General features: G+C 42.5%; 1 protein-coding gene and 1 non-coding gene across 5 annotated transcripts; both read left to right on the forward strand.

Annotated features, from left to right (window-relative positions):
- Positions 1-728: 728 nt before the first annotated feature.
- ATG16L1 (autophagy related 16 like 1) lies at positions 729-25,210 on the forward strand. 4 transcript variants are annotated; one of them, XM_063132401.1, is made up of 20 exons: positions 729-887; positions 1,097-1,307; positions 2,734-2,827; positions 3,520-3,625; positions 4,556-4,629; positions 4,734-4,985; positions 6,162-6,227; positions 8,128-8,214; positions 9,763-9,819; positions 10,011-10,058; positions 10,759-10,861; positions 13,059-13,164; positions 13,785-13,855; positions 14,929-15,000; positions 16,644-16,764; positions 17,995-18,100; positions 20,395-20,544; positions 20,882-20,929; positions 22,422-22,523; positions 23,817-25,210. In XM_063132401.1, the coding sequence occupies exons 2-20, from the start codon at positions 1,193-1,195 to the stop codon at positions 23,908-23,910; spliced, it is 1,872 nt and encodes a 623-aa protein (XP_062988471.1). In that variant the 5' UTR covers positions 729-887; positions 1,097-1,192; the 3' UTR covers positions 23,911-25,210. The 4 variants fall into 4 exon arrangements, with proteins under 4 accessions (XP_062988471.1, XP_062988472.1, XP_062988473.1 ...); XM_063132402.1 differs by lacking the exon at positions 10,011-10,058; XM_063132403.1 differs by lacking the exons at positions 9,763-9,819; positions 10,011-10,058.
- On the forward strand, positions 14,154-14,422 carry LOC134403218 (small Cajal body-specific RNA 6). The gene has a single exon (XR_010025757.1). It is a non-coding gene; the product is annotated as a small Cajal body-specific RNA 6 (non-coding RNA).
- Positions 25,211-26,728: the final 1,518 nt, after the last annotated feature.

A 26,728-nucleotide genomic window follows, 5' to 3' on the forward strand; every position in this document is an offset into this window, starting at 1 on the left:
TATAAATAACATACAATGTGCTGGATCTACACTAAGTAGGATACAACACTTTAAAAACGTTTTGAAAACTGTATATGTAATGTGTCCCGGGCTTGAACAGTTGTCAAAACCATTATAAACCGTTATAAGCAGTAGTGTAGATCCTGGAGGAATAGCTGCTTTTTCAAAGCTGAACTTCGAGCGTCGGTAGGAGAGAGAAAGGATACCGAGTAACTTTTGGAGCAGGTAGGACTTGCGCAGTTCAGATTAATAAGGCATAAAGCAGCAACTTTCATGTGCAAGTGACCAAGAACCGGTTTAGCGGGAAAGGCGTCGGAACCCAGCTATACCTTTCCCCCCAAAGAGTACTCTTCAAAATCTATGCTGCCCAATCCAGTTTTTGCCCTTCCCAAGATGGCGACTTCAGAGGCCCCACTTCTTAACATTCCTTCTTAAGGCGGTGTTTAGCACGGAGCCATATTTGTTTGTTTTTCGCTCTCTCTCCGAGGTTTAGCGAGGTCCCCTCCCCGCAGCCATTTTCTATAGAGTCGCCCAGAGAACTTGCCAGATCGTCAATGCGATGCGAAATGAGGCAGAAGCACAGCTACGGACGGACGGACGGGGCGGCGGCGGAAATAACAATTAGGGTTGCGTGATTGCGGCGAGGCCCAGGCAGGGAAGGCGGCCCTCTCAGTCAGGCATTGGCATTGCCGGCTGCAACTGGATAGAGTTTCGCTTGCGACTCGGGGATGGAAGGCCCCTTAGCGACGCTCAACGACTCGGACCGACACAGTGCCTGCGGGAAGTTGCCGCGGGACTGGATGGGGGCTGCGGCCCGGCTGAGGTGTGCTGAGGGGACCCTGCAGATGTGGGAAGCCCCCAGCCGCTTTCCTCCTCGGTAGCCAGCGGTGAGCTTCTTTGCCCGTCTCTCTTTCCTCTCCCCACGTGTGGGCCCAGTCGGATTACGATGGCTGGGCGTCTTCCCTCCTCTCCATGCTCTTTCTAACCTGCGACTTCTCGGTGCTTTCCGTTCGCATCCCTCCCTCCCCCCAACAGTCTGCCAGGCCCGTTTGACTATTTTCTCCCTCTTTTGCTGCTTCTTCCCCTTCTTTCTTAGGGCTCAGTGTCCCCCTCGCGTAGACCCTTTTCGCAGGGGAAAGGCGTATCAGGCCGGCTTAGCTCTTGGGCAGGCTGATAAGGCGGCATTGGCAAGATGACTTCTGGGCTGAGGACATCAAGCTTCCCTGCCTGGAAGCGGCATATCCTGAACGAACTGAGGCGACGGGACCGATTGCAGAGACAAGCCTTTGAAGAGATCATCTTGCAGTGTGAGTAATACTTTGGGGGGGGGGTAGCTTGAAGATAACATAGGAAGCTGCCTTATACTGAGTTAGATCACTGGTCCATCTAGCCCAGGATTGTTAACACTGACTGGCTACCACTCACCTGGGTTTCGGTTTCGCTCTCTGCATGTAAAGCATGTGATCCGCCACTGACCTCTGGCCTCTCTCTGAAAGTCTTGAGTTTTACTAGTGACACTGTGTCAATTATGCTATAGTAGTTGAAGTTAGGCATAAGTATGATGCCCTAGACCAGGGCCAGATCTACACCAAGCAGGATATAGCACTATGAAAGTAGTATATAAGAGGCAGGAGCCACAACAAGCAAGATATAGCAGTATGAAAGCGGTATATGGTCAATGGGCCCCAACAGCTGTCAGTGCACTTTAATCCCGCTATAAAGCAGTAGTGTGGCTCCTGCCTCTTATATACTGCTTTCATACCACTTTCATAGTACTATATCCTGCTTGGTGTAGATCTGGCCCAAGGGTGAGTTTACCCCTGCTCTTGACAATGTTTTACTCCTATTAGCTTTGGATTGGCTTTTGTTTAGCTGTAGGTTCTGAGGGGTTCTGACTTTGGGCTCATCTACACCAAGCAGGATATTCCACTATGAAAGTGATATGAAAGCAGTATATAAAAGGCAGGAGCCACACTACTGCTTCATAGTGGTATTAAAGTGCACTGACAACTATTGGGGCCCATTGACATATGCCATATACCACTTTCATACCACTTTCATAGTGCAATATACTGCATGGTGTAGTTGAGCCCTTTGTCTTCACTGAAGTATCCATCCAATGGATTTCTTCTTGCCAACAGTAGGAGTTAACATTTGTCTTATGATCAAGAGAATATGATCCCATTTTCATTTTTGTGCTTTAAAGGTCCATACAATAATATCTTTAATTGGCATCTCTAGTACTTGAGTTTGATATTTAATGACTCCCCAGATCTGATTTTGTGCCTTTGCCTGTACTCCGAATGGATAGATTGATGCATCTGTGAACAGTTTCTAGGGAAGATAACTCTCATTAGAACAAGGACATCTTATCTGAATAAATTTATGTTAGCGAAATGTTGTCAGAACACTACTATTAAAAGCTGAACTTGTAATCAAATTATTGTGTGAGGTCTTAGCCAGATGAATTGGGCAGGAATTCTTTTCAACAAAGCTTGTCAACTGAGTAAGAATATTTTAATATTTTCTCAGTCAGACATGAAATAGCTAGGTTACTTTTAATGGCATTCATACAGGATCATATCTGAACTGCGTTGCTCTGTATACTCTTCTGTCATACAGTTATTTCACACTACAAAAGCTATAATAATGGAAATATTGTGATCTTATTTCTAGATTGTAACAATGAATCTTTTTTCCCTTTGTTTTTAATTGAATGGCTTGTTCTGTCAGATAACAAGCTCCTGGAGAAGTCAGATTTCCATACAGTGCTGGCTGACAAGCTGCAAGTGGAAAAATTTGACTTACCAAGCCGGCATGAGATCAGGTATTTGCTAAGCCAACACTGGTGATGGTTACTGTGTCTTTGGTGCTGTTCCCTTCCTACTTGTAATGTATGAGGACATTTTGGCTCTCCTGTGTAACAGTTGTTTAGCTTCTGCTAATAACTGATACCCTGCACATGTTTTCTTGGAAATAACTCCTCGCTTCCATTGGGCTTACTCCCAAGTAAGTGTGCATATTATTGCATCTCATGAAATATAAGTACTCCTTTTAAAGAGTTAAAATTTGATGCTTTAAAATAGTTAAATCCTTAAAACTTTGAGCAGGATAAGGTGTCTGTGTATGTGAAAGGGCAATGGGTGCAGCTGCTGCTTCAAGCATTGACTTAAAGATCAATTCTCCCACAGCTAAAACAGTCACCAAAGTGTGTAAAGTCACAGTTGTACCGAGCCTGTTCGTTTCTATAGAAAATATTTTCTTATTTGGGATACAGTGCTTTGCTTGTGTGGTCTGAAGACCACATGAAAAGGTTAACTTTATTATTTTAAAGAGAGATCAGTAAAAAAAACCATTACAAATAGGGATGATAATTCCTTAATGCCATCTAAATGAAATTTTAGTGGAAAATGGATGCATGGAGATTATATTATTCCTTGAGCAGTGGTTTGAAATGCTATATGAATTTAAAAGACAGAAATTCAGTATTTTCCCTTCTCATCCTCTGAAAAATTCTAGTCCAGGACATGATGGTGCAAGGAATGATGCCCACTTGCAAGAAATAGCCCAACTAAGAATTAAACATCAAGAAGAGCTGACAGAGCTACACAAGAAACGAGGCGAGGTTCGGAACATGATTTCTATCAATGTGCACCATTTCAGTGGTTTTTTTTGCAGCAGTATAATTCCTAATTATTGATATATGTTTCTGTTTCCTATGAGATCCAGAAGCTTCAAAGCGGATCTCAAAAATAGATTTTCATGTATAATTAACACAGTGAGCAGTTATTCTTTCAGCCTTGCTCATATTTTCATCCCTATCAAAATAGTCCAAATTGCATTGTTGTAGCCACAAAGGAATGTGTGACGTTTTCCTTCAGATGTAGTTCTTCCATCCTATGTTCTTTCATTTGTCATCTGTCAGGTATGCTTTAAGGTGGATTCCTGCATTGAGCAGGGGGTTGGACTCAATGGCCCTGTAGGTGCCTTCCAACTCTACTATTCTATGATTCTATGATTTTCTGTTAGAAAGCTGAGAGATAGGTTGTGATTTCTGCCTTCCCAAGCTTCTTCTCTGTTAACAATAGAAGCATAACATAGACTAAAATTAAGTTGAAGTTGACTAACATGGTGTAGGCATTTAACTACCAAATATAATTAAAGCAGGCTTTTCTTATCAAAATATCTTTCAGATACATTGTGTTGTCATGATTGATCATGATTGATCTTTGTGTTCCTTGATTATTTCAGATAAGGTGTTTTACTATATGTTAACCAGTGTATGCTAATATTGTGCCAGTGGCTGCTAGCCATGAAGCACCTACTTAAGGAAAAGTATGTGAGAGATTGACAAATGTATTATAGCATAAGCCTTTGTGGCCCACTTCTTTGGTTCATGAAATGTTATGCTGAATTGGCAGGTATATATCCACAGGGGTGTAGAGGGTGGGGGCTGGGGGAAATAAGCAGTGAGATCACAGGGAAATCGCAGGCGAAAAATACAGATGGTAATAAGAGCTTTTTTCCTGCACTAACAAATTTTTCCTTTTCATAGTTGGCCCAAACTGTGATTGACCTCAACAACCAAATACAACAGAAGGACAAAGAGATGCAAATAAATAATGCAAAGTGAGTAGACTCTATTTATTACTGACATAATTCGATCTTGTTGTTGAATGTCAGGCTGTCAGATTCTGGCTGGGTTCTCATTATATTGGTTGCTGCTCTTGAAGGATTGCAGAATATTTGCAAAAGATATCTGAACTGGAGACTGAGTGCCAGGATCTGCGCAACAAGCTACAAGATCTTGAACGAGCCAATCAGACTCTTAAGGATGAGTATGATGCTCTCCAGATCACCTTTACTGCTCTTGAAGAAAAACTTAGGAAAACTTCTGAAGATAACCAAGAGTTGGTAACGCGTTGGATGGCAGAGAAGGCTCAAGAAGCCAATCGGCTCAATGCAGAAAATGAGAAAGATTCAAGGTATGATATTGGCAGCATGTTCCAAGTAAACCATTTGAGAATGGATGTGTGATAGAACTTCCTTCCCCAGATTAATTCTTCGTTTCTCTCTCCTGCCCCACAACTTGGTTTGTTCTTCCTCTGGATCATTATGTAGATTTCAATAATATTTTGAAGCTTTATGTCCATGTGGTGATTTCAGTTTTTCAAGTAATCCTGACCACTTCTTAATAAATACTGGCAAAGGGCATTTTTGAGATTCCAGCTAATCTGAAAGCAGAGCAATTTAAGGCTAGATCATACAATGCAGGTTCTGTCCATTGAAATGGTCTCAACTTTCCATGACAACATATTTGTTCATAATGTGGGGTAAACATAATCTGTAAACTGCGATGCAAGTGCTGAGTACATTTGCAATCCACCAGTTTCTATCCACATGAATAGTCCTCATAAATATTCAGGTGGACAAAAAATGCTATTGTGCAAACTGTGCTTTGAAAAGACTTCTAAACTCGTCCCCCAAATAATAACTCAAATAGTTAATTTTATTTAAGAAATTTAGTTCCCTGAGTTCTGTGGTGGCTTACAATAAAACAATCTACAAGAAATCGAAAATGGTATAAAATACTCTATAAGAAGCATCACAACAGAGACGAAAAGGCCTGGACAAATAAAAAAGTTCCTCACTTGGCCCTGAGAACTCATGGAGCCAGCTCCAGGTGAGCCTTCCTGGGATCATAGAATAGTAGAGTTGGAAGGGGCCTATAAGGCCATCGATTCCAACCCCCTGCTCAATGCAGGAATACACCTTAAAGCATACCTGACGGTTGTCCAGCTGCCTCTTGGGAGAGCCCAAGACCTCCCTAGGTAACTGGTTCCATTGTCATACTGCTGTAACAGTCAGGAAGTTTTTCCTGATGTCCAGCCGAAATCTGGCTTCCTGTAACTTGAGTCCATTATTCCGTGTCCTGCGCTCTGGGATAGCATTCCAAAGACAATATACAGGGTAGCCAAGAGATGTAGAGACATTTATTGAAGCAACAAATCTGCTAAATGGCACTTCTGTGTGAGTGTTTGGGGGGTTGTCTCTAATTACTGGATTCTAACACTCTTGGAACAGATTATAATCTTCAAATAAGTCAGCAAATACTGACAGAATTGGCACAGGATTTCCTAGGATTTTTGTTTCTCTTGTAGAAGACGACAAGCCAAGCTTCAGAAAGAGCTAGCAGAAGCAGCAAAGGAGCCACTGCCAGTAGAACCGTACGTATTCCCTTGTGTAATTCCTCCCTCATGGCTACATGCTCCAGTTCCAGGCACAAAATGTGAACCCACAATAGGCAGTGCTTGCTTATTTCAAAGATGAATTTCTACACTAAATTTTGACTAGTATTCTGCGCTTATGATGCACTGTTAAATGGATAAAGGTTTCTTAATTTTGCCAGCAATGAAACAGAGGGACACCGTTCAAGTTCATAACTTAAGGCTGCAATCCTACACCCAGCCACAGGTCAGCTGGAGGACCTTTGAAATCCGCATAAATTTTGCTCCACCAGCAGATGGCACCTACGCCCTCAGAGGAGCTCCTGGCATGCCTGCAAAAAGCTCCACTTGCATAGATAGACTGCTGGCGGTGTTCAGTTAGTGGGGTGGAGCTGTTGGTGAGCCTTGATCCAAAGCCCCCTTGTATTTCTGACATGCCCCCCCCCACACACACACACAAAAGGGTCAAATGGCATAGTTAATTTTTCTCCTTTTGGTGTCAGTGGGAGGGAAAGAGGACAAACGTTCTCAGGGGGAAGAACAAGCTAGCCCCCATCTTCTGCCCCGGCTATACAAAGTGGCATGGATTCCCCTCTCTGCCATGGATTCCCCTCTTTGCCCATTAGGATGCCAGTGTTGCATTACTTCATCATGGAAATGGAGGTATGAGGTAGATTTGAGACGGGGGAGGGTTTTGAGGGGTGGGCAAAACATTAGAGTTAGTGGCAAGGGACATTAGACAATGAGGTAGGGATTGGGCAAAGGAGAACAAATGGGTTGTATCCAATGGCTGTTCCACAAGCAGAGGGAGCTGCTGGCAGAACAGATTTCCCTCTGCAGTCCCTTGTGCTCCCACATAAATCTCCGTGGGGTTGGGGACCCTCCAGAGCAGATTTGGAGCATGTGTTGGGAGCTACATTGCGGAGGAGAGGACGGGGAAGTTCTGTTTCAATTAACGCAAAAATTGGATCCAACCCAATGTAATTGTCATTGTGGCATGTTTCCTCCTTTGGCAGACAGAGGGGAAAGGTTCCACTACAGCCGTTGCATTTTCTTCCCTATCCACTAGCCAGATGCTTCTTGGTACATCTCCAAAGACGTAGGCAGGTTTGACCTTTGTCCTGGTAACCTGCAGTTCCCACAGATACCTCTGACTCCCAGAAAATCCATCTGGGCTATCCTCACATGCTGATTTTGGGGAGTTAACATAGAAAGTGGTGCATGCTTGGTAGGGCAAACATTCTGGCTTTCTCAAACTTCCTTCCGGAATTGAGCTTCCTGCTTTCTCTGGAACTAACATGCTGTTAGCTGTACTCCAAGCAGCTTTTTTTTTTAAAGGATAGGAATTACTAATACTTGTATACATGGATTAATCACTATTGTGAGTGTGTAACTCTCTGGACTTACTGCGTGGATGTTCTTGAGGTTATCTTCTTGCAGGAACCAAGTTCACTTTCTTTCATTTTTCTTGGAGTACACAGGAATCACATGTAGTGAAGTGCAACAAAGTGTATGCTGGCTAAGCTACAATTCCGAGGGTGAAAATGGATAAAAAACAATAGGAAACAATCCCTTAAAAATATTGATCTCACTGTGCCTGGTTGCTCATGGCAGTTTGCATTTAGACAGGTCGAGCCAAACAAGTTCTTAGAATTTAAAAAGCAAATAAAACACCATTCCTATCTGGCTAACATCCCCGTCATTTTTATGTCTGTGCTCATAAGGAAGATTGTGAAATTCTGCGGTTGAAATAGCGCTGAATTTCTTCCCTTTTGGGTGCTTAAGAAAGCAAGCTTATGAATTCTGTTAAGGTGGGAGGGACAAAAATAAGAGAAAAATACCTGAACTTCCTTTCACATCTCAAATGATTCAAAAGAAGGCATGATCTGTCCTTCCCCAGGGATGATGATATTGAAGTGCTGGCAGATGAAACCTCTGATCCAGCTGAGGATACCTCTCCAGTGCGTCCTGTCACCCGGACAGGCAGGTAAGAACCAGCAGGAGAGATGAATGGAAACTTTTTTCCATAAAAGCTCATGAAAGATCTGAAAAGGCAGGTGGGAGGGAGGATTTGTAGTTGTCCTTAATGGCACAAAACTGAGCGTTCCCGCTGTTGTGTCTTAAAGGGGGAAATACCTTGAGAAAACATGTGAATTCATTGATAACAAATGCTGATGGAGGAGACAGCTTCCCAATTATATCTCCGGCCTGTGGAAATTAGATGGTAGTTGCATCTCTTTTGCATGCCCCCATTCATTTCAGTGGGATTTGAGCAGGAAAAGGTATAGCAAATATTGACTGAGGTGGTCAAGATGTCACCAAACCTTCTGTGCGGTTCAGACTTTTTAGTATGGGGGAGACCTCACTATTCCCACTACCTTTTTTTCCCCAGAGAGAGCTCTTTTACAGTACCATTATCCTTTAATAGAAACATTTCAGAGCTATGATTGCCGCTCATTGTGTAGTTCTCCCAAGTAAGTGTAGAGTGAGCTGCACTTGTTCGTTCCGCAACCCCCCTTCTGCCAAGACAGTGCTTTTTTTAGAACCAGAAAGGGTGCAGCAAGGCGAAGGCAGCCAAGGCCCAGAGCTTCATCACTGCTAGATCTGTGGTGCTCTTCCAGTTCCGAAAACGCATGATGTGGTGCTGTTGCAGACTGTTCTCTTGACTGAAAGGACCACTGCACAGGACCCAACTGTCTCTTGCAGCTTCTGAGAACTGGGATTATCCCATCACTCTTGGTCTGGATGTCGCAGAGCTCTGTGATGGTGGCCTTAATTGTACGGGTAATGGGAGAGTGAAACAGGTTCACCTTGTTAGGCTAGACTGGCAGAGATTAAAATTTGGAAATGCCACCACAATTAACCATGAAAATGGTATATGAAGGTGCCTCCTACTGAGTCAGACCATTGGCCCATCTGACTCAGCACTGTCTGCTCTGACTGGCAGCAGCTCTTCAGGGTTTTAGACAGACCTCTTTCCCAGTCCTACCTGGAGAAGCCAGGGATTGAACTGGAAAGCTTCTGCATGCAAAACCTGAACTCTACCGCTGAGTTATGCCTCCCCCACATACACACTTATAAATTGGTTACAAAGCAAAATGATTTCCTTTCCTTGATAAAGGTTCTTATGAAGCCATTCTCTTTCACTTTTACATTGAGCCGTGGGAACATTTGAGTACAAGCACCAGTATCCTAGCCTTCTTGTGGGATAATAATCTAAGTACTTTGGATAAACTTAAAACCCAGCCTTATCCTTTGTTTTATTCTCACGGTTCAAGTGATTTAAATCTGTTTCTTCCTGTTCTTCAGCCAACATGAATTATGCTCAATTCATAATTGGATATGTCACCACTTTTATTTCTTCAGTTCCAAGATGGTGGCTTTTTGGACTCTCTTGTTATGGTTGACTTTCCTTAGTGAATGTGGGTCCTGAGGATGAGGAATCCTCTCCTTGTTGTTGCATGCTTTGGGCTATGTGTGTTTTTGATCTCTGCTTGAACAATAAGGTTTAAATCTGTCCTCCCCTCCTCTTTAGTAAGCGACATTCCCAGCCAGCTGGAGGCCTTCTGGACTCTATCACTAATATCTTTGGGTAGGTTAGAAGACATTCGCCTCTTTTGTTACATATTGGTTCAATATACGCCAACATTTCAGTAATGCAAGGAATGCAAACAGTTGTCCTTATGTCAGCCTTTTTTCTAGCTTCTGCCTCTCCTTTTCTTTTGTTTTCAACTTCCTGTTCCTTACATCTGCTGTGTGCTGACCTCTGATCTTTCCCTCCAGTCTGTCTGAGTCTCCCCTTTTGGGACATCACTCTTCTGATACTGCCAGGTGAAAATGCGCTTGAAATTATTCACACTTAATCCAGCATGTGAGTGAGGGATGTTGGAGTAACTGCCTTGTTTGATGTTGTATCTGTAGCAGTGAAAAGACTTCCCTGTTAATGAGGCCCTTGACCACTTAGAAGAGGGCTAGGTTATGAGAGTTCAGGGAGCGGAATTGCTGAGTCCAGCGTCATCTCAATGACTGTGCTGTGGCCAGTCCTTGTCGTTTCTTCCTGCATTAAGCAGAAGATCCATGTCTAGTAGCAGTAATGCCATGTGAGCTTTTGTCCAGGCACTACTCATGGTACATACCATTCTCACTCGTTGGAATTTCCTTTATATGGGAGGTTAAGAGACTGAATTTTAATTCAGGACTCCACACAACTGCTATGATGTTGGTAAGTCCCCCCCCCCCCACCTCCCTGCACCCATGCAAGCACTGGCGTAGGGAGTTGCCATACAATTCATCAGGTCCATGTGATATTGCAGAGATTATTGCAGCAAGTAGAGTCCCAGCCATGCAAAGCCATCTCTTTGGGTGTCGCCACCCTGTTGCTGTAATACTTGGATTGGGCCTCAGTCTCTCTGCCCCTTTCCTCCCATTCTTACCCTATTGTGTAGTCGGGATCATTCCTCTGCCTATAATTTGGGGACATGGCCCACTTCCCACTTGTGTTTGACTATGTGCCGGGTGTGCCCTTTCTCAGGAGGCGCTCTTTGTCCTCATATCCTGCTCCTCAAAATAACGCAGATGTACATCCAGGTGCAAGCAAAGAGGTGCGAGTCCCTACCACTGCAGCGTGTGTCTTTGTAAGTATATCTAGGAGACGTTATCTTTAACAATAAAATTGATTGTTCTAAAGCTGGATACTAATATTTTAAGCAGATCTGTTCCTGCTTACTGAGTGTTTGTATGGGTACTTATGGAACTGTGTAACCATTTGAGTTCATGCTGGTTTTCCTTCACGCTCGGGCACCACACGTTTGCTCGCAGTGGCGAATGTGCCACTACCCCCTGGTGAGCATGACTAGCCCCAGCCTTCCTCCCAACCTTGGAGCTGGAGCGGGGTGCGTGACAGGGGTTGTCCCTAATCTTGCACAGTGTGAGCTCCATGGCAAAGGGAGGGGCAGGTTCCTGCTGGCCACAATTTTTCGCTTCGCTAACAAGGCCAGCCCAACGTTATGGACTCCTTGCTAGTTAAGAGATGTTTTGCTGAGGTCGGTGATGACAAGAGAAAAGTCTGATTGCACTAGTGAATTGCACACTCATTACTTTCACAGCTCCCAGCAGTTTCTTCTCTCCCTCCCATCTATGCCCTAGTAAAGCTGTGAGGTGTTATGAGGCTGCTGACATCATGTGGGTAAAGTCAGTGCAGGTTCCCTGTAGTGTAAGAGGCTTGGCACTGACTGTCATCCGACAATGCCAGTCAAGGAGCTGTCAGTTCTGGGATGTGTTTTAATGTGCATGATCTTTAGTTTTCAAGCTGAGACCTCTTTAAAAAATATTTACTGTGAATGATGAGGGAGTTCATTTGGTTTTTGGTGGTGATTACGATTACTTATACACTTTAAAAGCACCTGATTTTTTAAAGCACTGGATAGATATTGAAAGATAAGTTAGTTCCTGCCCACAGGCATCCAATCTAATAATCACAATGCAAAAGGAAAAGGGAATGGGGAGGGAAGAGGAAAGCAAGCACTTGAAGAAGCAACTCCTTCTCTGGCCAGTGGATGGGGCCAGATTAGTCTCAGTTCGAATTTGTGTTCTCTCTGGCAGCGGGGAGCAAAGCAAGGTCCCTGCCACTGCTACTTCTATGACCTACATAGGGGGACAAGGTTGGTCACCCCCTTGCCACCATAGTCTTTCTGAGAGGACAGGGTGAAGCAGCCCTTGATCCTGTGACCCATGGCCGATGGCTGCTCTTCAGCTCTCCAGGGCAACAGAAGTCACTACAAGAATTTGACTGAGCATCTGGAACTAATTACATTCATGATGAGGTTAAAGAAAATACAAAGCCTATAGAGAGTATTCTGCAGCCTGGGTGTTTTACCCTAACAATGTAGAATATCTTCATCCTAAACAGAATTACCATAGAATAATATTAATTGAATATAGTTCAGTGATTTAAAAATAAATGACTCTGCATTTAAATCTGTTTGGTGTGACTTGTTTTGGTTGATAAACAGACTGTTATGGGCTAAAAGGTTTGTTTGCTTTTACTCTGGTATATGTCAATGGTGGGCAGGGTTCAGGCTTACAGGATCTAATTTGTTTTTTGCTAGAATCCCAAGATCTAAAAACCAAACCAAAGTGAAAAATACTGACTTAGGGGCCAGACAGAATTAAGGAACAGGATACCTCTGAGCATATGCTCAGTCCAGGAAATTTTTCAGTACCTGAACTGATCTCTCTCTTCATTTTCTCCCAGCCTTCATTTCAGAGTTGCCCCTTATATTTCTTGACCATTTCACAAAATGTAGACCTCTATCATTCCTCCAGTATTTTGCAGCGAATACGTAGGCAGCGTTAAATAAATCTAGCATATCATCTTCACTTACCTGTTTAAACAGAGAATGGTAGATTTGGGTGTCATATCCCAGCATTTTATTTTGGTAACCTTATGCTAAAGCATTTTGAAACCCCATGACATGCATTGATTTCCTCTTCTCTGCCTTCTACATCCTTTCAATTATTTCTAATTTCTAAGTTGCAGACAGTTTTCAGAATCATTGTTTTGTCCCTCCTGCTCAGTTAAAGAGAACTCTTTGGCAAAGCCATTATTCTGTTGCTATGTTTTTTTAAAAAAAATTATTATTATTATTATTATTATTATTATTATTGTCGTAGTTGTCATCATCAGCATTGTGTTTGGTTGTTACATGTGTTTGGTTTCTTATACTTGGTATCAAACCAGAATAAAATAATTGAAAGCTTGAGGTGGAGAAACGACCCACATAGTGTTGCTATAACTGTTGCGCATGTCTTGTTCCTTTTCCATCTCCCCAGGATGCTCATGATGGGGAAGTGAATGCGGTGCAGTTCAGCCCTGGCTCTCGGTTACTGGCAACAGGAGGCATGGATCGGAGAGTCAAACTCTGGGAAGTCTTGGGAGGTAAGGCCCTTTAAGAAGTACAAAAAGAGGAAGCAAAGACATGCCATGTTTTTAATCCCTGGCAGACAAAATGAAGTTCCTGCTGAGGTTGATTCTGTAGTAGAAATCTTCAGACTGATTGTATAGCTCTGCAGCTGCAGTGCAAAACTGAGAAGTTTTGAGAGAGCTGATGTTACGCAGTGGCTGGAGTGCTGAGTTTGGATGTAAGAAACCCAAGTTCGACACCTCCCTCTGCTATGAAGATAAAATGTCAGTTCTAGAATTGTTCACTGTACAAGAAGGGAGAACTTGCTGCTCCATGGGTGAAGCACGTACTTTGTGCGGATCAATTCCCAGCACTTCTAGTTAAAAAGATCTTGGGTAAGAGGCCTGGGAATGGCCTCGGTCTGCCCAAGACTCTGGAGCGCACCATTGCCGATCAGAGGGGACAGGGCTGGGCCCGATGAACCAATGGTCTGTCTTGGTTATAAGTCAGCTTCATATAGTCAAGAAGATGATAATGACTTAACACATGGGAGATCACGTCTGTGTTTTATATTGTTGCAATGTTAGTCTTGGCTGAATGAAATGGACTTAGCTTTTTCCTGCCTCCCAACTCTTGTTTCTTTTTTGCACTGCAGACAAGTGTGAACTTAAAGCCTCCTTATCTGGCAGTAATGCGGGCATAACGAGCATAGAGTTCGATAGTGCTGTGAGTATGTGTAGTTTTTGCAACTATTTTCCACCCCACTTCCCAAGCTGCATCACTGAAAGAAGCACAAAATAGTTCTGGGGAAATGAAGTAATTGTCCAGAAACAGGCATTGTGGTAAAGCATTGTTTTATACCTACATTTTTTCAGAAGCTCTCAGATCTGGTTAGACCTTGTGTCTGTATCATAGTGATGCACACTAAGTTTTAGCAAGGACATGAAATGTCACTATTTACTCTGAGGCACATTGTATAGGTCTCTGCTGCTTTTGCAATCTAGGGCTAACAATGTTTTGCTGAGGTCAGTGATGAATAGTAAAAGGTCTGATTTGCCCAGTAGTTTTGCCTCCTTCACCTTTGCAGCTCCCAGCAGTTTCTCTTCCATCATACTCTAGAAATGCTATGATTGGGAGACTGTTTGCTGATAAGTAGTGATGTATCCAGCTTGTGTTACTCTAGAGTGCTGGGTAGACTCAGCTGAAATTGCTATCCAACATAACCAGATAAAGGAGTTTGAGGTGTTGGAGCCATGTCTCTGGGTATATGATCTCAAATGTTTAGCTGAGACCTCTTTTAGAGCAAAGCATCTCTCTGTGTGTGCCCGTGTGCCCATGAGCCCTGCGAGATTATTGGTAGTGTCAGGAAGAAAGTGTAAAGACAGAGCTGGAAAAGGAGTATGTGTAATAAGAATGGAGGAGCAACAGAGGAAAACAGGAGAGATCAGAAAAGGCAGAACTGGGGTGGACAGACTTAAATGTGGGGAGCAGAAGCTTCAAATCTCATGCAGAAAGCAACATGGAACCAGTACAGAGACTCTGTGATAAGGGTACTCACTCTCTTGGCATCAAGAAAGAAGATCCAGACGAAGGCAAAGTCTTAGAATTAGATACTGAAGCGTGACCAAGAAGTGGTAAGATCTGGCAGTGGCCTGAAGTGGAATGGTAACGGGGCTGAAATAATGGAAAGCAATATTTCATAGGTGTAGTAGACCGTGCAGATGATGTCAGTTCTAGAAATCGGATTTGCAGAAGAGGGAAATTCCTTTTCAAGGGAGTTTAAAATTTTGTTTCTACAGGGTTCTTATTTGTTAGCAGCTTCCAATGACTTTGCCAGTAGGATCTGGACTGTGGATGATCATCGGTTACGGGTGAGTATCTTTTTCTCAGAGGCATGGCATATGTGCCTATTTCTCACTAGTTTTAGAAATAGCGATAGATGTTAGAAACCTGCAAGGGTATGTGAACAGGATTTTAAGCACAACGTGTAAAATCTTGTAAAATTGAGTTTTTCATTAGTCTTTCTCCCTTGCTTTATTTTCAAAGAGATCTTAAAATAACCTTGACAGACAAAGCTTGTTTGACACATCTGATGTAGACTGATTGGATGTACTTTTTGGAAACTGAGATGTTTGTTAAAACTTTCTAATTGGAATAGATTTTGGAGGGTCTTCCTGAAAAATTATATGCTCGGGAAACTTTGTTTAAATATCTTTCAATATTAAAACACTTTTGAAAGAGGATACTGATTCTGGAGGAAACAGGCTCATTACTTGTTTTTGTTTTGAAGCTGGTCCTGGTAAGCATGAAGACATATTTCATATTCATCTCTTTTATTCTTTAATCAGCTCCCTTTCTGTCCTTCATCAGTAGTTTTCTGTCCTTACATGCCAGTCCCTAGCCGATCAAGTTTAAAAGCCTCTAGAATAGGAGGGCTGCTCTGCCTGAGACCACGGATAATTGCTGCTAGATGGAGTTGACAATAGGCAAGATCAGGATTCCATAATGTGGCGCACACGGGGACCTCCAATGGTGCCCACGAAGCTCTCCACTCCCTGCCCCCCTTAAAAAATCTTTCAAAATAAAAAACTTGGAAAATGTTAGGGCGGTCGTCTTTCTCCGCATTTCTGTCCTCTAGCTTTGCTCTTTCTCTCCCTTCCACCCTTTTGCCTTGCTGTTCCCTGTTCCAACTCAGCCTCTAGCCTTGCTATTTCTCTCCTAAACACCTCGTTGGCTCACTGTTTCTCCCACTCCTCGCCTTTAGCCTTACTCTTTCTCTACCCCTTTGTCTTGCTGTTTCCTCCTCCATCCCAGGCACCAGCCTCACTATTTGTCTCCCCTCCCCACCACCTCTTTTGCTCACTTTAGACTAGATAGGCCCCATAGCAACCATTATGTGACTAGCCACATCCTCCATGGAAGCCATTTTGTGGTGGCGCCCACAGCAGTTTGTTAAATTCCCAGATGTGCCTACAGGTCCAAAAAGGTTGGGGACCCCTGGGCTAGATGTACGAGTGGTCTGGCTTGGTATAAGGAACTTCATATAATTGCTAAGCCGGCTGAACTTAGAAAAGATTATTAAGGCTCTTACTGGATTGGACTAAGATCCATGTAGGCAGTCTCCAAAGATAGTCAGAAGCTCACAAGCAGATCATAGTGGTGAGAGCCATCCCCTTTTGAATACCCCCAGAATCAGGTAATCAGAGGTATACTGCCACTGGATACTGAGATTCCATCTGGCTGTGATGGCTGATAGACCTGTCTTCCATGAATATGTACACACTGATTACGAGATGCAAAGGTGGCCTTTCACAGAGGCACATTTTTTGCTCTCTCTTTCAAGGGTTACTAAAGCTAGTGCTCAAACTGGCTTTTTGTACCCAACTAGTCCGTTGGGACTGAAAGCTGGGTATCACTTTCTGAGTCCTGTTCCTGCTAAATTGTCGAATGGCGTGGCTAGAGAGAGCAGCGATTGCAAAGCCTGTTCACTGACACGGTGTCCATCTCTTTCTAGCACACGCTGACGGGGCATAGTGGGAAAGTCTTGTCAGCCAAATTCCTATTGGACAATGCACGCATTGTGTCTGGGAGTCACGACAGAACCCTCAAGCTGTGGGACCTGCGCAGCAAAGTCTGTAAGGAAGCTGTTCCATGCACAATCACCGTTCCCTTTCTTTGTGTCTTCTGAGCGTATTGATGGGACAACAGCAGAACTACTTTGACTGAATACATCTCAGTGCATTTGGAATTGCTATTCATCGCCCTTCTATTAAGGTTCCGATGATCTACATCAGGCTTTCACAACCTCGTGTCCTTCAGATGGCACAACTGGAGGGCACCAGGTTAGGGAAGGCCGGTCTGCATAGAATCAAAGCTGTTTTGTTCCTTGACAGTACTTCACTGGTTAGTAGATCAGGAAATTTTGCTGCTGCCCAAAGTTTCCTCTTCAATCATGCTTGGCTTCTAAGTTGATTTATTCTTATTTTGCCGTTGTGCCCTACTGCCAATGTATATCTAGGCCAGTGCCTTCTGCCAATGATTTGGCCGTTGCAGGCATCTCACTCAGCCATTAGCTATATCTCCTGTTACTATGTAGAAGCAGAAGCTTCCAGCTACCCTGGAAACATCAGTGTATAGCTAATGTACTTGTATAGCTAATGTAATGAAATGTGATACGTATTACACTACAGCCAGTGCTCACTTGACCCACAGATTGACATGTTTGCAGACAGCTTTAATTGGCTATGGTTTTAGCAACTTCAGCATCATGCTAGCTTGGGAAAGATGCAGAAGTCTGATACTGAATGGGGATTGGCTTCTGCCTTCTGAAGTAGCCCACCTAATCCTCCTGTTGCTCTCTGCAAAGATCTAGATAAAGGACTACTGCTTATCCAGTAGCTTTGAAAGATTCCAGCAGCACAGAAGGGGCTTAGTTTCTGTATCACATTGCAAGGGTCTTATATAGCAGCTATTGAGTCATGAAGCTGTTGAACAAGAGGGCTCACCAGCTGCTTTCATAGGCTGTGTGAATTTGTGTTTTACAAACCTTGCAAAATTGTATTTTCCACAGCATTTCTGTTGTTCAGTGTCTTTTTAATGCACAGCACAAGGCAATCCAATCTGCTTGAAATTCTTGTGCCAGGACATCACTTCTGTGGAATTAATTTGCATGGGCATTGAATGCATCGCGTATGTGAGCTGGTGTTCTTACTAGTAAACAATTATTGTAATGAAATAAATTTGATATAAAGCTACAGGGTTCCAGTGATGGCGTTTGGTGCATGAGTGATGACGTGTAACTGTGATTTTATCTGAGAGAAGAATCTAGATCCAATGAGTTTATTGGTAATTTCATTTTGTTAAAGGTATAAAGACAGTGTTTGCAGGCTCTAGCTGCAATGATCTAGTCTGTACAGAACAATGTGTAATGAGTGGACACTTTGACAAGAAAATTCGCTTTTGGGATATTAGGTAAGCTGTTTTTAACAAAAGCTGTGTTCTGGAGATTTGTGAAAAGCACCAGAAGGAATTAATGCCTTACTTATGCATTGTATTAGGAATATATAGACCCCTCCCTCAGGCACTGTGTTAAGTATTTTACCTGTTGGGAGGTTGAGTTTTGTAGAAATGGATGTCTAAATATGGGTTTAAAAAATACTGCATTCAGTATCATTCTTTCTACCAATTTAGAAGGGAGAACTAGGCCTAAGTGGTGTGGGAAAAGAAGCAGACGTGAGTAATCCTCACATTTTAAGGAGAATCTACACTGAACCAACTCTTTCCTGCTCCAAACCAGGCATAATAATTATTTTGTTCATTGGTTATTCAGATTGTAGTAATTGTTTTTATGAAATTTGGAATACTTTGCCAAAGATGGGGTGCTAAAAGGCAAGAAAAATAGAAAAAAAAACTAAATGTGGCAGTAGGGAGAGAAGAATAGAAGCAATTACTAAAAGGAAAGGTGAAGCGTGACGTACCCTTCTCAGATGGCTAGAAAGCTGCCCGTTGGTAGATAGCATATGTACATTTTAAAACTAGTGATGGTGCCAATATTGAGAACTACCTGGTTCAGAACACAAACTCACCCAGCTCATAATATTTGGATGTATTCTGTGTTGAGTAGCATTTCCTTCCGGAAGTACTTCTCTGGCTCAAAATGGAAAATGAGATTCTGCACACCCACAATCAGCATTCAGGTTGACAAGGCTGTTTTATAGGTAGAGATGCACTGATGTTAAGAACATCTTAAGAGCCCTGCTGAATCAGACCAAGGGTCCATCTAGTCTAGTATTCTGTTCACACAGAGGTCAACCAAGTAGGCCAGGAGTGCAATGGCGCCAGATTCTTTAATGTTAATATGTTACTCTCAATGAACTCACATTGATTGCTGTGAACGATATGATGAGATCACCCAACCAAACACCAGCCCGTTTCATTTATCAAGTCCTGGACACTAATCTGAGTTCAGACAGAGATGTCCCAAAGCTCTTTTTAAGGCTTCGGGTTACTGAAACCTCCAGGTTACTGGCGGTGGGGCTAGGATGAGGGTGTACATGTAAGGGCATGCTGCCTGAGCTTTGGCTTATTTGCGTTAGGAAATATGGTCAGGCAAGCTCTCTCGTTTCCAAGGTTTGGGGGATTCCCTGAGCTGTGCCCTATCTATGCAAATACCTCTGGGATTGCACAATTCTTTAAAACCTGTCCTTTGGGGGGCTTTTGTATGGTTGTTTCTGAGCCGTAATTAGGGTTCAGGCCTTGGACAGAAAATGAATGATTTTTAAGGGTCAGTTGTGAAACCTCATGAAAAGGGAGAGATCTCCAGTGGGGATGCTCTGCCTGCACTGGTCCTGTTGCGCTTGTGGGACCCACCGCTTGTGCAACAGGGCTTTGGGGCTTCTAAAAATAACTGGAAATGAGCAGAAATGCTAGTTTCCGAATCATCACAGGTCAGCAGAGCTTCATTCCGTGAACTCACTGACTTGCCCTGTTCTGGAAACCAGCGTTTCATTCATTTGGGTTTATTTTTAGAAGCACAAAAGCCTTGTTGAGTGAGCGGTGAGTCCCACAAGAACAATAGGATACTATACCCTGAAAACAGATGAGCTTTTTCTTATAATTCTCCAAGAAAGTTCATAAGTACTGAGCTGATTGCAAATCAAGCTGAAGTGGCTACCCCTCAGTATTTTAAAAAAATCTCTACAAATGTTAATATTAGAAGCATGTTTTAAAATGCTAGTGGCATTGTTCAGAAAAACAAATTGTGTTCCAGACTGTAAGTGATAACAGCAGAGAATCCAACCAGTCCTGAGTATATTATATGAACCGTGATGCTCATATAATATACAGAGGAGGGCCAGGATCTCTTCTTGATCCTCTCAGAGTGCAGGACACAGAATAATGGGCTCAAGTTACAGGAAGCCAGATTCCGGCTGGACATCAGGAAAAACTTCCTGACTGTTAGAGCAGTACGACAATGGAACCAGTTACCTAGGGAGGTCATGGACTCTCCCACACTAGAGGCCTTCAAGAGGCAGCTGGACAACCATCTATCAGGTATGCTTTAAGGTGGATTCCTGCATTGAGCAGGGGGTTGGACTAGATGGCCTTATAGGCCCCTTCCAACTCTACTATTCTATGGTTCTATGCTCATTCCACCCCTTATTCATGTTCATAAGACTTCACCATAGTAGCATTCTCATATGCCAGAGAACACTAAACTAGGTACTTTTAGGTAAATGCTAACTCGTGTCATCTTCTGTTTTTAGAACTGAGTGTGTAGTACGGGAAATGGAATTGCTTGGTAGGATTACAGCTCTAGATCTCAACCCAGAGAGAACAGAGCTTCTCACCTGTTCTCGAGATGATCTGTTGAAGATTATTGATCTCAGAGTCAATGCTATCAAGCAGACTTTCAGGTGAGTATGGTTCTACAAGTAAATTGCAGGGTAATGTTTACTGTGTTTGCGAATTCCCTGTGTCTCAAATACAGGGTTTTCAGTATTTGCCCTTTTGGCATCTGGCAAAGATAGTAGGCTAGTCTGGTTCTGGTGAACCTCAGGCTGTTCATCTCCTAATAGAGATGCTTGATCTTAATCAAGGGCCAGGTTCCTGTACCTAAGATGAAAAGAGGTGCTGTGAGGGGGCTTCTGGTCTTTGGAAATGTCCACTGTTTTGTAGTTGTCCTAGAATTAATGTTTGTAAGATATATATTTTTATTATACCTATTTTGTTTTTGTGTGTTTCCCCCTCCAGTGCCCAAGGGTTTAAGTGTGGGTCTGATTGGACCAGAGTTGTATTCAGGTAAGAAGCCCAGCACATTGCGCTACAGGAAACTTGAGAGGAGATGCTGTACTTTCCATGTTTATGCACTTGCCAGGCCACGAATGATCTTCATTAAAAGTAGTGTCATATTCCCAGTTTGGTGTGAGGAGGTATCCAGCAATGGATTAAGTTTCCCTAACGCTCAGCAAAGGCAAGGATCATTTGATAAATCTTTGAGGCTGTTCACACCCCACACACTAACCCACACTCAGTGGTTGACTGTAGGTTGCTTTGAACCATTGTTTGTTTGTTGAAGTGTGGGTTGTCATGGTGTCTGAAGGTAACCAGGGTGGCTTGTTAATCATACAGTGTAGCTTATTTTTTGAACAAGCCATCTTAAGAACCCGTGGTTTGTTGTTAGGTTGTTCAGGGTGATGGCTTTGTTCACACAACATGATAACCCACCCTACAGAAAACATGCTGCATTCAGACAACACACTAACCTATGTTTCAACAAACAACTCTCAGTTCAAAACAACCCGCACTCAAACACTGAGTTTGGGTTAATGCGTTGTGTGAACTCTTCATGCTGTGAAACTCTTTTCTTTTTTTCTTTTCCTTTTTTCTTTTTCCTTTTTTTTCCTTTTTACACTGGAGATCTAGATTGTTCTGGGCAGCAAGGTCCATTCAGTGAAAGACCTGATCATTCAGTACTTGTTAACGAAAGTGGAGAGGTTGGCTTTGTCCCCTCCTGTTCAGGTAGATAAAAGTGGTTTTGTGCTTGTATGAAGCTCCGGATACAACAAGATTCTATTCTGATCACCATAAAGTGACTTTAGGTGGAGCAGCCCTTTTCATTAGGGGTTCCTTTACATTTTCATGGAAAAAATGTGATCCAGGGAGCCCCTAGCTAATTTGCAGCGCTGGTGGGTGTTTACTTTAACTGGAGCACACTTTTTGTCGTGCTCTAGATAAGAGACGTAATGTGATGCCGGCTCTGCTCTGCATGGTAGCTGAATATGCTCTTCCCTGTTGGTCAGCCCTCAACATTCCAGGGAAATCTCCATCTTCTTATGAGACTGAGCCCCAGTCAGGCATGTAGCTCTTCTGCCATTCTCATGTTGCGGAATGGAATTTTGGAAAGAGCACACATTTTGATGTCAGACACATTCGTAACATAGTTGTCTTCTGGTTCAGTGGCTTGCCCTCCTGCCAGCTTTTTTTCCTATAGCTTTTGTTTGAACTGTTGTGCTTTTCTGTATTTGGATCGGATTCTCTCCAGAGTCTGCCTGAAAAGGGAGTTTAGTTCAGTGAGCTAAAGCTCTTGACTTAAAGCTGAAGAAAACCAGCTCTAAACCCTGTATCTGTCTGTACTTTCTGAGAGGCTTTGGGTGGGCTTATTTAGCGGTTTTACTTTATGAACAGCAGTATAAATGAGTAGTGGAATTTGGCATGTTGATCAAGGTAATAAACCTCAAAGTAAAATGAATTTTGTCTGCTCTTTCCCTACATCAAATCTGTGATTTTTCAGCCCTGATGGAAATTATGTGGTGGCTGGCTCAGCCGATGGGTCACTCTATATTTGGAATGTGCTCACAGGAAAAGTGGAAAGAGTACTCTCCAAGCATCACAGGTGAGGCAAGATGAGGCCATAAAAATGCTGGAGATCTCGTGTGGTGTGGGGGAAGGTATCATCTGGGGTGAAGTTTCAGGCACCCCCAGAAACTGGCTAAATTGACTGTACACTGAGAAGTTCGTGAAATATGTACTCCTTGAGTAACCTTGTGTGACTCAAGTAAATAACTACACAGTGTTAAAAACTAGCTCAATTGAGACTGAATAGCCAGCATGGGTTTATTTAAATCATGGTGATTTAAAATGATTTAAATTAGCAGGAAATAAGATCAATTTTAAATCAACTTTCCCATTGAAGCATTTTCATTTTTTTCTTGGATAATGGTGCAAATCTGACTGCTAAACCATATTACATTATGGAGTATTAAATAGATTATTGTTTACATAGTTTCATTCTTACAAGCAGGCTTTGTATCTCTTTGTCTCATTGTATGTATTTTGCATGATTTCCTTTTTTATCTATAGAAGCAATGTCTTTAAAATACTTATGGCCAGACATTTTGAGGTTAACAGTACAATCCTATACACGTCTACTCAGAAGAGAGGTTATTTGAAGGAACGCCTCCTCCCATATGTACCTGCCTGGACCTTAAGATCATCTACAGGGGCCCTTCTCTGTGAGCCCCTGTCAAAGGAAGTGAGGCAGGTGGCTACCAGGAGGAGGGCTTTCTCCGCTGTGGCACCACGGTTGTGGAATGAGCTCCCCAGAGAGGTCCGCCTGGCGCCCACACTGTACTCCTTTCGTCGCCAGCTGAAGACCTTTTTATTCTCTCAGTATTTTAACACTTAATTTTAACTTAAATTTAAATTTTACTGTTCTAACTCTGTATTTTAATCTTATATAAATTTTGCTGCATGGTTTTATCCTGGTTATGCTTTTTATACTGTATTTTGTATTTGTGCTTTTAACATGTCGGTTGTTTTATTATGGTTTTAATTTTTGTGAACCGCCCAGAGAGCTTCAGCTATTGGGCGGTATAAAAATGTAATTAATTAATTAATTAATTTCATTGACCCAGTTCGCACATCACACTGGGCTCACTGTGGGTTATTTAACCCACAGTGAGCTGGGAGACTAGAATTGTAGCTTTAGCACGTTTACAATTGTAACTGTGTTGTTTTTTAAAATGAGAAAAATCTAGTATTTCACTTTCATTTTTTAAAAAATCAAATTTTAATTTTTTAATTTTGTGTTTAAATATCTTGTTTTATCCACCCTTTGAATTGGGTTTCCTCCTTTCAACCCAGTGTGTCTCTGAAGTCTAATAACTTATTTTCTGCTTTTTTTCAGCAACTCAATCAATGCTGTGGCATGGTCACCATCTGGAGCCCATGTAGTCAGTGTGGACAAAGGAAACAAGGCTGTTCTGTGGTCTGAATTTTGACTTGAAGGCGCAAAAAAAAAGCATGCCAAAAACCTGCATGGGACGGCAGTGGTCTGTGTCTGTCTGGACAGGACAGAAGTCCCACGTCTGGCTCCAGGCAACCATTTTTTGCTCAGTGCATAAGCGTGACTCTAGGAAAGAACTCCTGATGCATCAACCAAGGAAGAAAAGCCCTTCCCATCTACCGTATGTTGCTGGCCTTCAACATTCGAAAAGGATTGGGTGCATTGGGTGGAGAACCAATCTTTTTAAAGATGTACTTTCTGTGTCCTTGCAAGAATACCTGCACCACACAGCAGTGCCAAACAGTTCTTTAAACAATTTTCTTCAGCACCTCAAGCTTCCACATGCTCTAGCAAAGTTTCTGTATATCCTGAGTTTATGGATGTCACCTGTGTTCTCTTCTGTGGGCTAGCTAAGATGGGAAGTGAAAGATCCTAAAACGAAGTACGAGTGAGGTCTCAGTTGTAACCTTATTTGAACAAGCCCACACATTTCGTGTTGATGGAGCTTCTGGAACTTACTCAGTCACAGCTCCCTGTATCCGCTTGACTTGTAGTAGAGGGAATTGTCAATTTTTCCAGGCACGTTGCATTCTCCAAAGGCTTTCCAGGCAGCAGTGGTACGGAAGCATTTTAATTTGACCCAGTTTGTCTTGGGTTTTAGTGGTGGGATGGAGTGAGAAGTACTGCTGCTGTGATGAATGTATGACTAGCATGACTTCAGCACCAAAGCCAAATACATGGTTACTTCTGCTTCCCAGCCGTCCTTCTGTACTGGAGCTTCTCAAGCACAGAGGAGTTGAGGGAAAATAGATACCTGAATGTAAATGTTTTGGTGCTGGCGAATCCAGATCACTTGCCTCTGACTAAATGTGCAATATTATTCCTGTGTTGGAGCCTCCCCCTCTGCCACAGAGCAAGCTAGTTGGCCTGTGTCCCTTGGCATTTAAATGCACCACATGGTTTTGGTAGGACTAACTTGTGGCATTTGAACATCCATCCAGCCAAACACTTCTACATCCAGTGGGCTGTGAGACAAGCCACCAGCATTTAATTGCCTTTTAATTTGCACTTTAATTTTGCTTCCTTCCTAAGCTTATTTTGTAGGGAAGTGTTTGTATTGAAGGGCAGAGGTGATAAGGAATTTGTTATGTCCGGGGTTCTCAGTAAGGGATCTCTTTATTTTGACAACTTCTATAGAGGAAAATGAGAAGTACACAGGACAAATCTTATTTATTGTATTAATCCGCCCACTAGTACTTGACTGATTATAAATAAACCTGTGTCCTGCTTCTAAATCCATACTGCTTTCTTCTTTTATTTATTTATTTATTTATTTATCATACTTATACCCCGCTCCTCAGCCAAAAAAGGCTCTCAGAGCAGGTAGAGTGGAGAAAGTTTGAAAAGAGAACTGAAAGCTCTCTAAAGCAGCATATCATGGCATCCAAATGTTGTGATGGGACACTGGCGGGTCAGAGAAGCAAATAGGAGGCATATGTGAGCTCTGCTAGCTACTACCATCTCTTTCTTTTGTGAGCCACAAGGTGGTGACAGCTCTTACTTCTTTTCCCCTGAATATAACAGCCTGGCTCAGCATTGTAGTAAAGACTCTGCTTGTGAAAAAGGTTGGGACATTAAATGAGTTCTTCAAATACCGAGAAGGGGCAATGCAGGTCACAGTTTATGGAGACTGGGCTTATTTTTTTATATTCTGAGCACATTATACACTTTTCCTTCCTCTCTCCTGTAAACTCAGGGCAGCTTAGAATATTCTAACACTTATTCCACCTTGGCTTATCCTACTCCTTTCATTATCTCTGTACTTAGGAGATGTAACAGTTTAAACATACTAGCAACAGAATGTTCAGGATTGCTGAAATTGACATTTCCCCACAACCCAACACGCGCACACACTTCTTTGAAACACTTCCTTTTGATTCATTTGGTAAGCGTTACGGATGGAGAATGTAAATCCTAATAGGCAGGAGCACTAGGATTAGGAATGGGGGCGGGAGGCGTTGCTGCTACAGACACCCATAATGTTACTGCCTTGTTGGTCACCGGCTTAGAAGGTCCCCTGGTAAAAGGCGAAAGATTTATACGATCTGAAGAGAAACCACAGTTAATTATTGACAATTAGAACAGTGGACTAAAAATTGGGTAAGAGAAAATGGAGACTGTAGAGAACTGTCGAAGTTTGAGGAATTAATAGTCAAAAAAGAAAATGATAAGGGAAAAAGAATAGCGACAAAAGGGTTAATGAATGAAATATATAAAATATTGTTGGAGAAAGGGACGGTAGATAGCTCAGGAAAAATGGTTTGGGAGACAGATTTGAATGTACAAATAGGACAACAGAGTTGGGATGGAATATGGAGACAAAGAGCGTTGAAAATATGTCAGTGAGAATAAAAGAGAATTATTACAAAATTATATGGAGGTGGTACCTAACCCCGGTTAGATTAAATAAGATAAATAACGAGCACTCAGCAAATTGCTGGAGAGGATGTGGGGGGAAAGGAACGTATTTACATATGTGGTGGGAATGCAAATATGTACAAAAATTGTGGAAGATGGTGTTTTTGGAGATTGAAGAAATTGTGGGAATGAGGATAGAACAAACACCAAGAGTTGCATTACTGTCACTATTTGAAGATTTAAAATGTAAAAAAGAAATTAAGGAACTGATAACGAATTTGCTGACTGCAGCAAGGTTGATTGTAGCTAGAAACTGGAAGATTCAAGGTGATTATTGTATTGAAGAATGGTATAAAGAAGTATGGGATATAGCTATTAATGATAAATTGACATGT

Source organism: Elgaria multicarinata, chromosome 8, assembly GCF_023053635.1.
Source record: "Elgaria multicarinata webbii isolate HBS135686 ecotype San Diego chromosome 8, rElgMul1.1.pri, whole genome shotgun sequence".
NCBI classification, from domain to species: domain Eukaryota; kingdom Metazoa; phylum Chordata; class Lepidosauria; order Squamata; family Anguidae; genus Elgaria; species Elgaria multicarinata.